This window comes from Tachypleus tridentatus, chromosome 10 (genome assembly GCF_004210375.1).
Source record: "Tachypleus tridentatus isolate NWPU-2018 chromosome 10, ASM421037v1, whole genome shotgun sequence".
NCBI lineage: Eukaryota > Metazoa > Arthropoda > Merostomata > Xiphosura > Limulidae > Tachypleus > Tachypleus tridentatus.
The window spans coordinates 133,241,141-133,255,663 of NC_134834.1; the positions used below are offsets into that span (position 1 = coordinate 133,241,141).

At 34.9% G+C, this 14,523-nt stretch overlaps 1 protein-coding gene across 1 annotated transcript in view; it reads left to right on the top strand.

Annotated features, from left to right (window-relative positions):
• The window catches only part of LOC143230355 (rho-associated protein kinase 2-like), a 115,117-nt gene that overhangs the window by 43,068 nt on the left and 57,526 nt on the right, over positions 1–14,523 (top strand). The window contains 2 exon segments of the mRNA XM_076463785.1: positions 5,505–5,596; positions 10,871–11,030. Of these exon segments, the coding sequence (XP_076319900.1) occupies positions 5,505–5,596; positions 10,871–11,030 (252 nt within the window).

Consider the following 14,523-nt stretch of genomic DNA (forward strand, 5'->3'; position numbering starts at 1 on the left):
CACAGTTTTTTAACTCGTCGTTTTCTTTTATCTGGGACTGATGCACCAATGTGTTGTTTGCATGACACTCACATCACAATAAGTCACATTTTACTCTCTTGCCATCATTACAACTCTCAATGACGGCACTATTTTAGACATTTTGTCCTAAGGTTTACCCTTCACGTTGGACAGTGTCATCGGCAATAGTGACAATGTCCACCTAACAAATGTTTTTTAGTTTTTTAAAGGCCATTAACATTTTTAACACTATTTAAGTTTTTAATTCATAAATTAGACCTAGTACAACTAGTTTGATGTGAAATTAGAAAGTGACCGTAATGTCAAATAACTCAAAACCAGGACTGGAAAGGCCAACATCAGGTGACTAATGCTGATGTTTGAACTTACCCATTAATCATCCTTGTAAGTTATACTAATTTTATACTACATTCTTTTACAACTTCTGTTACTTTACTTTCTCAATGTGGCTGTAACGTCACATAACTCGAAGCCAGGACCGGAAAGGCCAACTTCAGGTAACTACTGCTGGAGTTTGTACTTACCTGTTAGTTGTCCTGATGAGTTATGACCATTCAACTTATGCCACAGAGTGTCCTTTAAAACTAATATTACTATAATTTCTCTCTTACTGCCCTACACTAGATATAGAAATTGGATTTCATGCTGTTTAAGTTTTAATTCAAAAATTCAGATTTGTCTTGTTTTACCTTCATTTTATTTTTACAAACTTTAATACTTTTACTTTACTTTACTTTTAACTTTTTACCAGATGTTTGGCACAGATAGCCTAGTTGCTTTGCTCCATAAAATGCCAAACCCACCCGCCAACTCAACTTTTTTTCCACGGTGCACCAGTTATCTTAGTTTTTTTGTTTCTGGGATATGCTTGGTTGGAATGATCATACTTTATGGAATCATGTCCCTTAATTTTAACTTGGGAACATACATGTGTTATCTTTTGTTTGTGATTAGGATTTTTTTTTTTATATAGAGTTCCTTGTACACTGGAAACTTGTGTTGAAGCAGCTTATAAGCAGTATTTTCTGCTTGCTTTGCTTTTCCTCTTTCATCAGTCCACGGAACTCCAAGTTTCTCATCCTTGGGTGCATTATAGAGTCCTCTCTCTCTCTCTCCTGCTCCTCTTGTTCTCAATGTTTTTCAACATCTCCCCTCCCTCTTAGAAGACTGGGTGTTTTAAGTTGTGGGGAGTGGCTTGATTGTAGAGTCATCTGTTGGCTTTATTTTAGTGGAAGCATTCTACTTTTTTCACTTTACAGAAGATCTTTAGGTCAAACACGTGCTTTATCATGGGATTTCCCTGTCTTTCCATGTTCAACCTCCTATTTCCACTCACCTAGTTTCCTTGCATATTTGGCACATTTGGAGGAAGATATACCTTCTTTACAAGTCATAAACTCCATGGACTAGTTCTTGACCCCAAACTGGAGTTTTACTCATCTTTTTGTCATTCCAAAAATGCCAAGCAGTTAGTGACCTGTCATTATTATTGTTATTGTTGAACTAATGTTTTGCCAACCCTTATTTCAAAATTGTTGATTTTCTTAGTGTGAGGTGGGTACTCTCTCCTGGGCAGTGGATGACCAAAGTCAGTGTTTTGGAAGGATTTACATGTACATTGTGTTTTGTTGACTCTACCAGTTTCTTTAATTTGTTCATGAAGGTAAGATTTTTCAATTCTAATCCCTTTTTTGGGGGGGTTGGCTATGACACCATATGTTTTCATTTGGGACCTGAAGGCAGAGGATGCACTAATTTGGCCTACATTTCTGCTGCTGCATAGTGTTTGTCTCCTTGTGTCATCTAATAAGGGATTCTTGATTGTAATATTGATTTTCCTTTCAGGAATCATCTCATCAGGATTGGTTGGTCAAGGTTTTTAAGCCTGTGTTACTTCCACCCAGTTTTTGATTCACTTAAACAAATTTCTTTGAGTTAGTAGTCAGTTTAAATATGAGTTTAAAATGCTACTGTATGGGTTTCATTTTTCCACAGTGCATAGAATACAAATGATTTATTCTGGAGTTGTGTTTTAAACCAAAGAACTGTACAATACTCTGCTTATATTTTATTTTATTATATTTTTAAAAGCTTTTTCAACTCTGTTGTGGGGTAGGCTTAGTTGTGTTTGAAATATGAAGCTTCAGTTACCAAAGCTCTTGTGTTTCCTTCTCTTTCTGCACAAGAGCTTCTGTCTCATCTGGGGATTCTGAGTTATCTCAAATCCCTTATTCCTCACAGAAGTCTTCCCATATGCATCATTTTCAGTGGTCTCTGATAAATAACTGAAGTGTGTCAAGAAACCCACTATAGTTTCTTATGCCTCTCACTGTTGTGTTGACTTAGACAGTTCCACATGACACTAATCATCCATTTTCCTTCAATTTCTCCAGATTTATGTTTCTTAATAGATGTCTCTGCTTTGGTAAGTGCAGGTGGTATCCAGAAGAGTGGAATTTCTTCATACCAGTGTCCAAAATACCTGGGCTGCTTGAAGAAAAAAACAAGCTTGGTGGATTTCCCATTCTTATAAATGATGATAAAGCTAATTATAATAAAAGAATAATTAATTTGTGTTAAATAATATTGTGTTATTGCACCTTACCATAAAAGTCTGATCTGTAAATGACAAATAAAATTGTTAATACTTGCAATTAACTTAACCCAGTTCATACCCTATCAGTTGCTCCTCATGAAAACTAATGATATAAGTGACACATAGACCACTGCTGCATCCATAGTATCTTAATTGGCCTTGTGAGCCCTGATATTGAGTGTGGAAGACTTCATAGATGTATTGTAGTTGATATAACAAATTATTCTTTACTCTTGTTTGTAAGTTTTAGAGTTGCCATCATCTTCTGTTTTATCTGTTTGATCATCTTCATATGGCCCATTTAGACAACTCCACTGTCGTTGCCAAATTTATGTGACAGAGGTGTTTGCTTTCAGGATCTCTGTTTTGTGACTTAAGACTTTTTGTTTTGGGCTCATGACTACCAATACACTTATCAACCTGTCACATACTAGAAGATTTTTACTTTGTAGTAGATTGGCTCTTTCAACTAAAGGGATACTTTCAAATGATGTGATTTCTATCTTTTCTGATGCTTCAGTAGTTATATTCTCACTTTGGAGGTACTCTCATTGATACCTTTGCAACTCCTTTTACCACCAGGTTTCCACTTTTCTAGTCACCTGTACAGTACTATGTATTTTTGGTTATAAATACTCTGTGTTAGCTTTAATCCAGTATCTAACTATATTTTTGTTAGTGACTTTCAGCTATTATTCTTTTATTTTTTCACATCTTCTAGATCTCTTGTGAGCCTCTTTCATTAGTTATTGTTCTCTTCTGTTTTGTTTGTTTATTGGAATCCCTATTTAGTTATCTGAACTCTCACATGTCCCCTATTCAAACCTGTTATCCACCTGTTCTCTGTGCCAACTTCCTCCAATGATGCATCCTCTTTTTGCTCCTGCTTATGGTAATGTTACTGTGACATTTTTACTTTGGATACCTGCTGCATTCTTTACCAAGGGGCATGTTAATTTTATTCCCCAACTGTTCCTTCCTCTCCTGTACGGGTTATTCATGGTTATGTTTTTTTATGTAGGATTTCTCTTTTTCTTGTGAGTCATCTCTTTTTATTTTGACTACATATCTAACTTATTCAGCTTATCTATTCTTTCATGTTGGATGATGTTTTAAGCCTTTTTTTCATCTTACTCTTCTTAAAATTAGTCGTGTCTTGGGTTCTTTTGTCTCTTCATTGATGTCTCAAGGATGAGATCCTGCATTGAAGGATGTGGATGGCCCTCACCACATTTTTATTTCATTATTTACACCACAAAGAAGCTTCATTTCCATTTCTACAATCTTTTTAGAGGCTCTAAGGAGGTGAGTTGGTACTTTTTTTTTATTACAACTTCTACATCACCATTATTAAATCTGTATACAAGAAAATGATGGACCCTGCCACATGGTCTGCGTTTCCATGCTGGGATAACTTTACTCTCGTAAAATCTTCAAAGATTGGGGGATAATAGTAAGTAATAAGTCCATCTGCCCTTGCTCAGTACCTGCTTTTGAGGTGGGATGTTCTGTGAGACTGCTTTGATGGTTTATTTACCTTCCAGGCTGTTTTTAAGAAGAAAAAGAAGAAAAAACGTGATTCTGCACTCGTATTTGCCTAGTTCCTGTTGGCCCTATTTATTGTAAGCCCTTGTTTAGTCTGTCAGTATAGGACTTTATACAAGTGATAGAAAATTCCTGTGAAGTCATGTACCTTTTCAGTGTCATCTGTTATGCAAAATTATTCTTCCATCTTTTCATCCAGTGAAGTAATGAAAGAATCTTTGCTTCCCCAGACCCAACCACTTAGCAGATTGATGTAAAAAATTCCACCTTCTGGTTACCGTAATCCTGTTTCAGTGCACCCCTTGATCAGAAGTAGGGTTGGAGTATTACCTGAAAGTGTATTAAAGGCTAGTCCTATACAGAACCAAATCCTTTCAAATGGTTAGGTCAGTCACGTAGTCCTTTTATTGCTGTAGGATGGATGTCTGTGACCTTGCACCTGCTTATCTTACTGCATATTCCAGTTAAGTATTTCTCGTGTATTGGACAGTATAATTTACTGCTTTATCCACAGTACACGCCCATACCAGCTAACTTGTATTCTGAATTTTCTTCATCTAGCTCTCAGTTCTGTGGAGTGGTGAGTAGTATTTCTGAAGTTAATATTTTTCCTACCTGGAAATATATTTCAGATAGATATTTATCTCTCAGTAAAACCAACCACTCAGCTTTCTTTCCACGTACAATGTTTTTTGCCTTATCAACAATGAGCTAGTGACAATGCACAGTGTACTTTCTGGCTTCATTTTTCAAGAAGGATGAGTTATTTTCCTGTTGATTGAGGATTATAATCTGACTGCATTATACACTGGCTGTGTACATATGAGAGCTTATTTAAAGGCTTGTAACCTGTGCACAAACAAAGATCTTTTTGGCAGTTACACAAGGTAATAATTCTCAATTCTGTGGACAGATGAAAGTCTCTCTGAAGTATATTTTCTGACAAAAGAAATATAAACTTCTGTAAGAAATTACTTTTTTTGTAAGAAGCAACTTCATTGATATATAATTTATTTAAAAATTTAATTAGGTAAATTTATTTGGAGATCCTCAAAAAGTTTCAAAAACAACTTTTGTTGAGCAGTATTCAGATAAAATACATTTGTTGTTTCATTTAACAAGTAATTTAATGTTGGTAACATTTAACATTTCTATAATGATTGTTAGTTTGTATTATTCATTTTTTCATAGAAAAAAATGTTAAAGTAAGTATTTAAATTTTATGATTCAAAAAAATACATTACAGAAATTTTTGTAGGCTAAAACTTTATGGCTAAAGTGCAATATGTTTACTAGATTTTGTTTTTTTTTTCAGTAAAGTAGAATTTTTCAATTTCTACAGGTCACAACGATTAGGAAGAAATGGCATTGATGAAATTAAAAAACGACGTTTTTTCCAGAATGACCAGTGGACATTTGAAAACATTAGAGAATGTAATGTTTTTGGTTTTTTTATCCAAATAGCTAAAAGATAAAACTGTAAAATTATTTAAATTTGTATTGCATCCTTGAAATATAAGTGTATGCAATGTTTGCAAGAAAGAGGTTTAGCTTGCAAAATGTTTTTGATTCACTGGTGATGATGTTTGACAGTCAGATTACATTAACTATAAAGTTTAATAGCATGTTTTTTTTTTCACACATCAGTATTGTATTATAAATGTTAAACATTTTGTCGAATCACCAAAGCCATAGGAAAAAATGCTGCCTAGATGACATGTATTGGCTATTGGTTTCAACTTGACCAATGTTGTATAGTATTTCAACAAATACCTCGGTGTGGATTCCTGTACGTGGTGAGGGGACCTCGCAGGGAAGGTTCTGTTCTTTCAGTTTACCTTCTCTGAGATCTAAACATCCACCCACGTGTTTTCTGTGCGTGGCGACCCGTGAAGGGGAGGAGAGAATCCTGGTGGTTGAAGAGTCCAACCCTAACACACCACTTTGAATTCCTGTAGACAGGCAGCTTTGGGGTGGCCCCTCTGGGGTCAGTCGGCTGGTTCACTTGGGCTAGGGTAAACCAGTTGCCAGTGTTGGATGTTCTTGACAGGTATTTTGGACATTGTATCTGATGCTTGTGTTTGGGTATAGTGCTCATGAAACCCTGGCATTGCTGCAGTGTCCTTGTTTGACATTGTGGTATCTCCCCCGTAGGGCTCAATGGTGGGTGGGGTCAGTGGGCAATAAAATTTTCTTTTTTTTATTATGGATCCTCAAAATAAGAACTTAAATAAAATGGTAAAAACAGTCCATAGGTAAACAACCATGTCAACATCTCTAACACCTGTTGTACTTCATTTTCTTATTCCACATTCTCTTTCAGACAAACCTTTAGGGCAAATGTCTCCCTTTTCATTCAGAAGGGACTAGAGCAGGGAGTTCCCAACCGGTTGCATGGGGGTCGCGAAGCCTTGGCAAGGGAGTCACGAAGCCTTGGCAGGGGAGTCGCATAGCCTTGTTAGAAGTAGCTTGGGATAACATTAATTTTATTTCATCAATTACATTTTCATGTCACGAGTGCCAAAAGGTTGGGAACCCCTGGAGTAGAGGGACTTACTGGCTCTCCAAAGTCAGTAAAGAAGCTTGGATCTGGTGACATATTGGTGGAAATATCCACATCTCAACATAGTGAACTCCTCTTGCATTCAAAGGCAATTGGGGATATACCTATTGAGGTTACACCTCATGCTACTTTGAATTCATCACGAGAGGTTATTGTTGAGGAATTTAAAGAACATCTCCAAGTCAGAGATTCTCGCTGGTTTCTCCACTCAAAGAGTTTCTGCAGAGAGAGGTGTATCTCCACTCGCAAAGATGGAATTACGATGCCAACCAATATTCTCGTTCTGACGTTTACATCACCACGTCCATCTGCCACCATCGATGCAGGTCACCTTCATTGCAAAGTACAGCCATACATTCCAAACCCTCTCAGATGTTTCCAGTGTCAGCAGTTCAGTCACTCAGAGATGTCATGTTGTGGTTTTTTGATGTGTGCTAATTGTGGTGACAAGGACCATGATGCCTATGAGTGTGAAACGGACCTTCATTGCATCAATTGCAATGGCTCTCACCCATCCTTCTTTCATTCTTGCCCTAAATGGTTGGAAGAAAAAGAGGTGCAGCATTTAAAAACGATTCATAACATTACTCATCCTGAGGCTCAAAAGTTGCTGTCCACCACTTCATCTTGGACGTATGCAGCTGCACTTTGTTCCACTACTACAGGGTTGACAATAATCCATGAGGCAGTGATCATTTTCCTATAATGTTGAGAGAGCCTGGCGTGGTTGATGCCACCCAACCCATGTGCCCCAATGGAAGCTAGATCACACAAATTGGCCCTCTTTCACTGCTCTTGCAGAACTTGATCCTGCCATTGTTTGTAAGCCACCAGTAGACAACTATAAGGCAGTAGTAACTGACTGTATTTGTATTACACAAGCAGCTGCTCAGTGTATTTCTAAAACCTCAACATATTTTCCGTGATATCCTTGTTCGTGGTGGAATCCTGCCTGCCACATGGCAATGAAGGCTCAAAAACGGGTCTGAGATACTTTTTGTAGATATCCCACACTCTTGAATAGCACTGCTTTCCAGCAGACCCATGCACGTGCTCGGTGGATAAGACATCAAATCCAAAAGGAATCTTGGATTAAGTTCACAACCAGCATATTTTCTACCACCGGTTCCAAAGTCATATGGGACAAGATTCGAAAGGTCAGTGGGCACTATAATTCTGTCTCCTTCTCGATCTTACTCTCTGATGGCCAAGAAGTAGTTGATACCCAGAGTATTGCTGATACTGTAGGTGAAAGCTTTTGCCGAGTATCTAGCACTTCTGCTTCTTCCTCCACCTTCTGAGCCATGAAGTCTCGGGCAGAGCAATCACCTCTTTTCTTTCGAGCTGATTGTCTTTATGAATATAATCATCCCTTTACACTGGTGGATCTCAAACTGGCCCTTCATCAGTCTGATAGTACATTAGTTGGAACTGATGATATACACTATGAAATGCTATGCCATCTATCTCCTGCTTCTCTTGCTATTCTTCTGATTGTTTTTAACCGGATCTGGCAGGAGAATGTTTTTACTGATGCCTGGCACCAGGCTATTGTCCTACCTTTCTCTAAGTCTGAGAAGGATCTTAAGATTCCTTCAAACTACCATCCAATTGCTTTGACAAGCTGTTTGTGTAAGATGTCATAGAGAATGGTTAATGCTTGTCTTGTTTGGTTCATCGAATCAAACAACCTCCTTCCGCCCACCCAGCGTGTGTTCTGATGACAGGGCTTCGCCGTGGAGCACCTAATTGGACTTGAAATGTCAATCAGAGAAGCCTTTCTCAAATAACGTCTTGTATTAATATTCTTTGACATTAAGAAGGCTTATGATACAACATGGAGGTATAGCATTTTGCGAGACCTCCATTTATTTGGGTTACATGGCCATTTGCCCATTTTTATTAAGAGAAGAGATTCCATATTTGTGTGAGTTTGACACTTTCCCATTCTTTTCTACAGGAACTTGGAGTCCCTCAGGGCTGTGTTTTGAGTGTCACACTTTTAAGTATAAAGATTATTGCCACCACTGAACAACTTCCTCTTACTGTTGAAAACGGGATCTATGTCGACGACTTTCACATCGCATGTCAGTTATCGAACATGAGGTTTCTTGAGCAGCAGCTACAGACTGCTCTTAATCATTTACTGAAGTGGACAACAGCAAACGACTTTAACTTTTCTCTCTCTAAAACCAGTTGCATGCACTTTCACTACCAACAGGGTATTCATCCTGATCCTGAACTCCATATCGGTGAAGTTGTGCTGCCTGTGGTCTTTGAGACAAAGTTCTTGGGGCACATCTTTGACTGTAAGCTAACCTTTATACCACACACCAAGCAACTATGGGTCAAATGTGCAGGAGCATTGTACATTCTCCATGTCTTCTCTTCTACCATTTGGGGAGAGGATCAATGTTCTATGCTAAAGATATATCGTACTCTTGTTCGATTGAAACTCGACTATGGATCACTGGTCTACGGCTTTGCCAGAACCTCACCCTTAAAGATGCTTTCCTCACTTCCCCAGTTCAGAGCTTATACGTAGAGTCTCATGAACCTTCTTTGCACTTCCTCTGTTTGCAGCTGTCTTTACTATATGCTTCGAAACTTTGTTCCTTACCAAAGCATCCCATCTCGGTAAGCCATCCTTTTTCAGAACAGATGATCTGTCATTGCTCCTTTTGGCCTTTGTATCTAGGCACAGTTGGAAGAATTGGGTCTGTACTTGGATAACATTGCTGTATCCACTGGGCAGCCCATCCCACCATGGCTTCTTACAGTCCCCAAATGTGACCTACCTTTAAGTCATTTAAGATAAGCAGACACTCCAAATTGGAAATGCTGTCTGTTATTTGCTGAACATCTTTCGAACCATTCTTTCATTCCTATTTATACAGATTGTTTGAAATCAGGTGACTCTGTGGGCTCTGCCATGGTTTGTTGTGGTTCAGTGGTTGCACGCAGAATCCCCTTTACAGCATCTGTTCACTGCTGAACTGTATGCCGTTTCTCTTACCCTGTATCACATAGAAGGATCAGAAAGAGGAAGTTGTTCTAACTAGACTAGGCATTGGTCACAGTATTTAACTCATTTTTTTCTTTTATCTGGAACTGATGCACTAATGTGTAGTCTTTGTGTAACACTCAGGTCACAATAAGCTACATTTTACTTTCTTGCCATCCTTATGACTCTCAACAACAGCACCACTTTAAATATGTTCTGTTCCAAGGTTTGACCATAACATTATACAGTGTTATTGGTGTTGGTGACACTGTCCACCTTGGAAATGTTTTAGGTTTTTTTAAAGGCAGTTAATCTTTTTAATGCCATTTTTAAGTTTTTTTTAATTTATATATTAAACCATTTTTTAGTATGATTTCCTTTTAAGAATCATAATCCATCTAGTTTGATTTGAAATTAGAAAATGGCTGTAACATTAAATAACTCGAAACCAGGACTGAAAAGGCCAACTTCAGGTGACTAACGCTGCTATTTGAACTACTCGTTAGTTATCCTGGCAGGTTATTATTAAAATTTTGCTACAAGTCTTTTAAACCTTCTATTTCTTTACTTTTTGAAAATGGCTATAACGTCAAATAACTCGGAACCAGGACTGGAAAGGCCAACTTCAGGTGACTGATGGTGATTTTTTACTTACCTCTTAGTCTTCATGGCGAGTTATGACAATTACAGTTATGCTACAGAATTGTCCTTTACAACTTGTAATACTGTAGTTTTTCTCTTAACATTGTAGACTAGATGTAAACATTGGTTTTATGTTATTTTTGTTTTTTTAAACTTTGTTTTATTTTACCTTAATTTCCTTTTGTGAATTTTACTAAATTTACTTTAATTTTAACTTTTTACCTTATGTTTGGTGCAGATAGCCTAGCTGCTTTGTGCCATAAAACACCAAATCAACCAACCAACCAACCATTTCAACAAAATGTTTAATATTATTTAGCCATACTTTTAACCATTTAATGAAATCAAGTATCTTAACTACTGAATAATAACTAAAGGCATTGTTAAAATATAAGACAGAATTTTTTTATAGTGGTTCAGGTGCTTGAAATTTGTACATTTTTATAAAATAAAACCAGAGTTAGTTTGGGAGTTTTTAGAAATTTACTTAAACTTTTAGGCGTACCACCAGTTGTACCTGAGTTGGCAAGTGATGATGACACCAGTAATTTTGATGAAATAGAAAAAGATGATAGTTCAGAAGAAAGCTTTCCCCCACCAAAAACTTTTGCAGGCAACAATCTTCCATTTATAGGCTTTACATACTCAGGGGATTACCAGTAAGTAATAGTACCTGAAGAATTTCTGAAAATACTGTTATCAGTAATTATAAATTTGTTTTATTGTATCTTTTCCAGTATTAATTGTAATAGTCTTGGTAAGTGTGAAGCCTTTGTTTCTGGTTAGAACAAATTGTATATATAATTATACTGGTAATTTAAAGTTTTTTTTGTCAGTATTTGTTATAATAATCTTAGTAAGTGTGAAGCTCTTGTTAGTTATTATTTCATTCACAAAGATATTGATTATAAAAATGTTCACTTTTGAGAAGGATGTTTTTTTTTTGTTTAAGTTATAATAGGATTACTAATTATAATTCTTTTTTCTTTTTTGGCATTTCTGTTGATTAGTTTTGGTAATTATAAAGCATTTTATAACTTTCCTTGTTTGAAAGAAAATCAGCTACGATGATACAATCTGTTAGTATAGGAATATTTGTTAGGTTTTTGTATTTTGTTTTTTTTTGACAGAATAACATCATGTTTTTTGTATTTTACATTAGGTATAGTGATACTAGTAACCACAAAGTAGTTTTTATGCTGTGGTATTTTCTGTCATGTTTCAGTTGTTATGTGTGGCAAATACAAAATTTTTGTTTTTTAATTTTTAATCATGCTTTGGAAGTTTTTACACCACACCAAAAAGATATAATAAGGCTTTACAATGATAAATTTAATTTTAAAATTTTAAAGGATGATGTAATTATTTATCTTTAATAATTTTTTCATTGAATTTTTTAAAAACAAGTCAAAGTAATGTGAAGGCCTTTTATTTTATTGAGTATAAGTATACGTAATAGCTTATTGATATGAAGTGTAGATAGCAGATTTTTTTATTTTTGGAGACAGTGTTGTGAATTTGAAGAAACCAGGTTCTGCATTTTGCATCTAAGTCCTTATAGCAGTCAAATCATAATTACATGTTAAGATACCAAGTGAATATTCTCCCCCACCAAATGTGAAAGGACAGTTTATTTTATATAAATGAGAATCTACTCTTTCTATTGGTTGTGAACATGTTCGTCAGCCAGGTAAGTGTGGTTAGCGAATAAAATGAGATAGAAAGAGGTGGTTCTCTTATGGGTTGGAACATTTTTTGATATCTCAGCAAATGAAAAAGATAGGAGGTTAAAAGTTTAAAATCTTACATATAGTTATATATAATTTGTATTTGTAATTGATTGGAATGTACCAATATATTTATTTTACTAGTTAGACATAGAAAAGTGAAGTTTCAAATTTTCTGTACATTTCTTTTTGAAATTAAGTTAGAAAATATCAAATTTCAATTATAAAGTATAATTTCATGCCATGCTTGTTAATATACATAAATAGTAAAGTAATTTTGAAGGTAACATTGTAAAAGTCATGGTGTGCACTTTGATGCAGTTGTACAGACATTGAAAAGTTTAAAGTGAGTATGGGTAATAGATGTGAAAATGTTTGTTCAAATTTTTGCTATTCATTTGCCTCATCTGCTAATTGTACCAAAATGTCAGATGTTGTGGTTATTAAAAACTGTTCTCTTTGTTAGTTAACTAGATTTTTAGGATTCAGGTGATATTTTGACAATGTGCTGTCTGTGAAATAACTTCTTAATATTAATTATAGGGATCATTTATAATTATGATAGTTGTGATTTATTTAAGTGATAATATAGCCCAGAAAATATACCTCTTCAGGAAAAATTAGGAAAAGATTAAATTTGACAGATGTTAGTATTAAACATACTCTGTAATGGATCAAAATCTGTAAGAATTGTGACTTTTGGTTCCCCCCCACCAATATGCTATAATTGGTGAATTATGACTTTCTTTCACAAATGAAATTGGATTTCTCACAAAAGTATATACAGTAGACATCAAAATATATTTATTGTAATGCTGTCTTGCATACAAGAGTTTTGAAACTTCTATTATTCAGGGGAAAAATGCTTTAGGTCAGGGTTTTTTTTTGGGTTTTTTAATACAGCCAGTAGTCACTAACAGAAATTTTTTGGGCATATCCTGAAAATTACAAAATTTCACTAAACCTCTTTATCTTCATCTACATTTATATAAATGTAATTACATGCCAATTTACCTGTTATATGGAATTGGCCATTTTCAGTTACTTTTCTGTAAAGATACATGGCTTGAGCTTCAAAAGAAGATTAGTTAGTGCTTTTTTATGATATTTGTTGTATTGCAGTTATAACTTTCAATAGACTTTTATATATAGGTTTGTATATATATGTACAAGACAAGGATAATACAAGACATAATTTGTAGGAGGGGTCCTTGAGAAACATTTGAAAGCCCTGTTTTGCATGCTGCAGTTTTGGTTTGTGTTTGTTATACTTAGGTTACCACACATGTATAATTCTGTCAGTCCTCAAAAAAATTATTTTGCTTTCAATATTTTACAACTCAGCAAGGTTCAGAATACAGATTTATGGTGATTTAAATATTATGTCATAAAAATATTGTGAAAAATTTAAGTATAACTCTCAGCATGAGTTCAGTCAGTTTCACCTGACCACTTGACAAGTATTTATAGAATTAATACTTCCAAATAGACAGATTACAAAGAAGATGCATAAATTTATTAAATTTTTTTTAGTGAAATGTTTATCCCAATTGTTATTTTTGTACCAATTATAACAATTTGAAATTAAAAGGCATGAATCTGCAGTTTTATTTTACTTTACTGTCACTGAGGCACCTATTAAAAAGTCAGTTCATATTTGATATTTGAAAAAATTAATCAGTTTATTGATAGTGTGGTAAATATTGTTTCCCTTACCATATTTCATAAACCAGCTTTTCTAATTTTTTATTTTTGGATGATGATTATTATTAGATGCTTAAGTTCTAAGGTATGGTGGTATTTAGGCATATTTTCTGGGGTTTTCTTCAGGTTTTTGTAGATTTATTCATCCAAGATTTTCCTACCTTTTATGTATTATAATTTTTCTACTATCTACACCATTATAAGTTGTATTTCATTTGAGGTACATGCAGCTGCATGTTACACTATCAAATTACATTACTCATTAGCTACTACAAGCTGCTTCAGTGCATGCTTCATGAGACATTTTTATTATATTACTTATTTAAATTAATCATAACTAATCAAAAAGTGATGCCTAATTTTACATTTTAGTTACATTTATAGTAATAAATATAGAATAAACATCAAAAACAAGAAATGAAGTACATACCTAGTCTTCTAATTCTTACTGTCAGTTGTCAAGTATACATAAGCCTACTATTTTATATAAATGGTACTAATGCACCAAATTATTTCTTTTTATTAATTAATGCAACAAAGAACATAGAATAATAACAAAAAAAGGACAATTTCTCTTAACTCTCAAAAATGTTCTGGCTTTTTAACTGTTTGACAAAAACTGTTATAAATTCATCTAGTCCAACTGTTAAGTTTCCCACAGGAATGAAGGTTTTACTCTGAGTGAAATTACTGAGTTTCTGTTTAAAACAACATATTATTC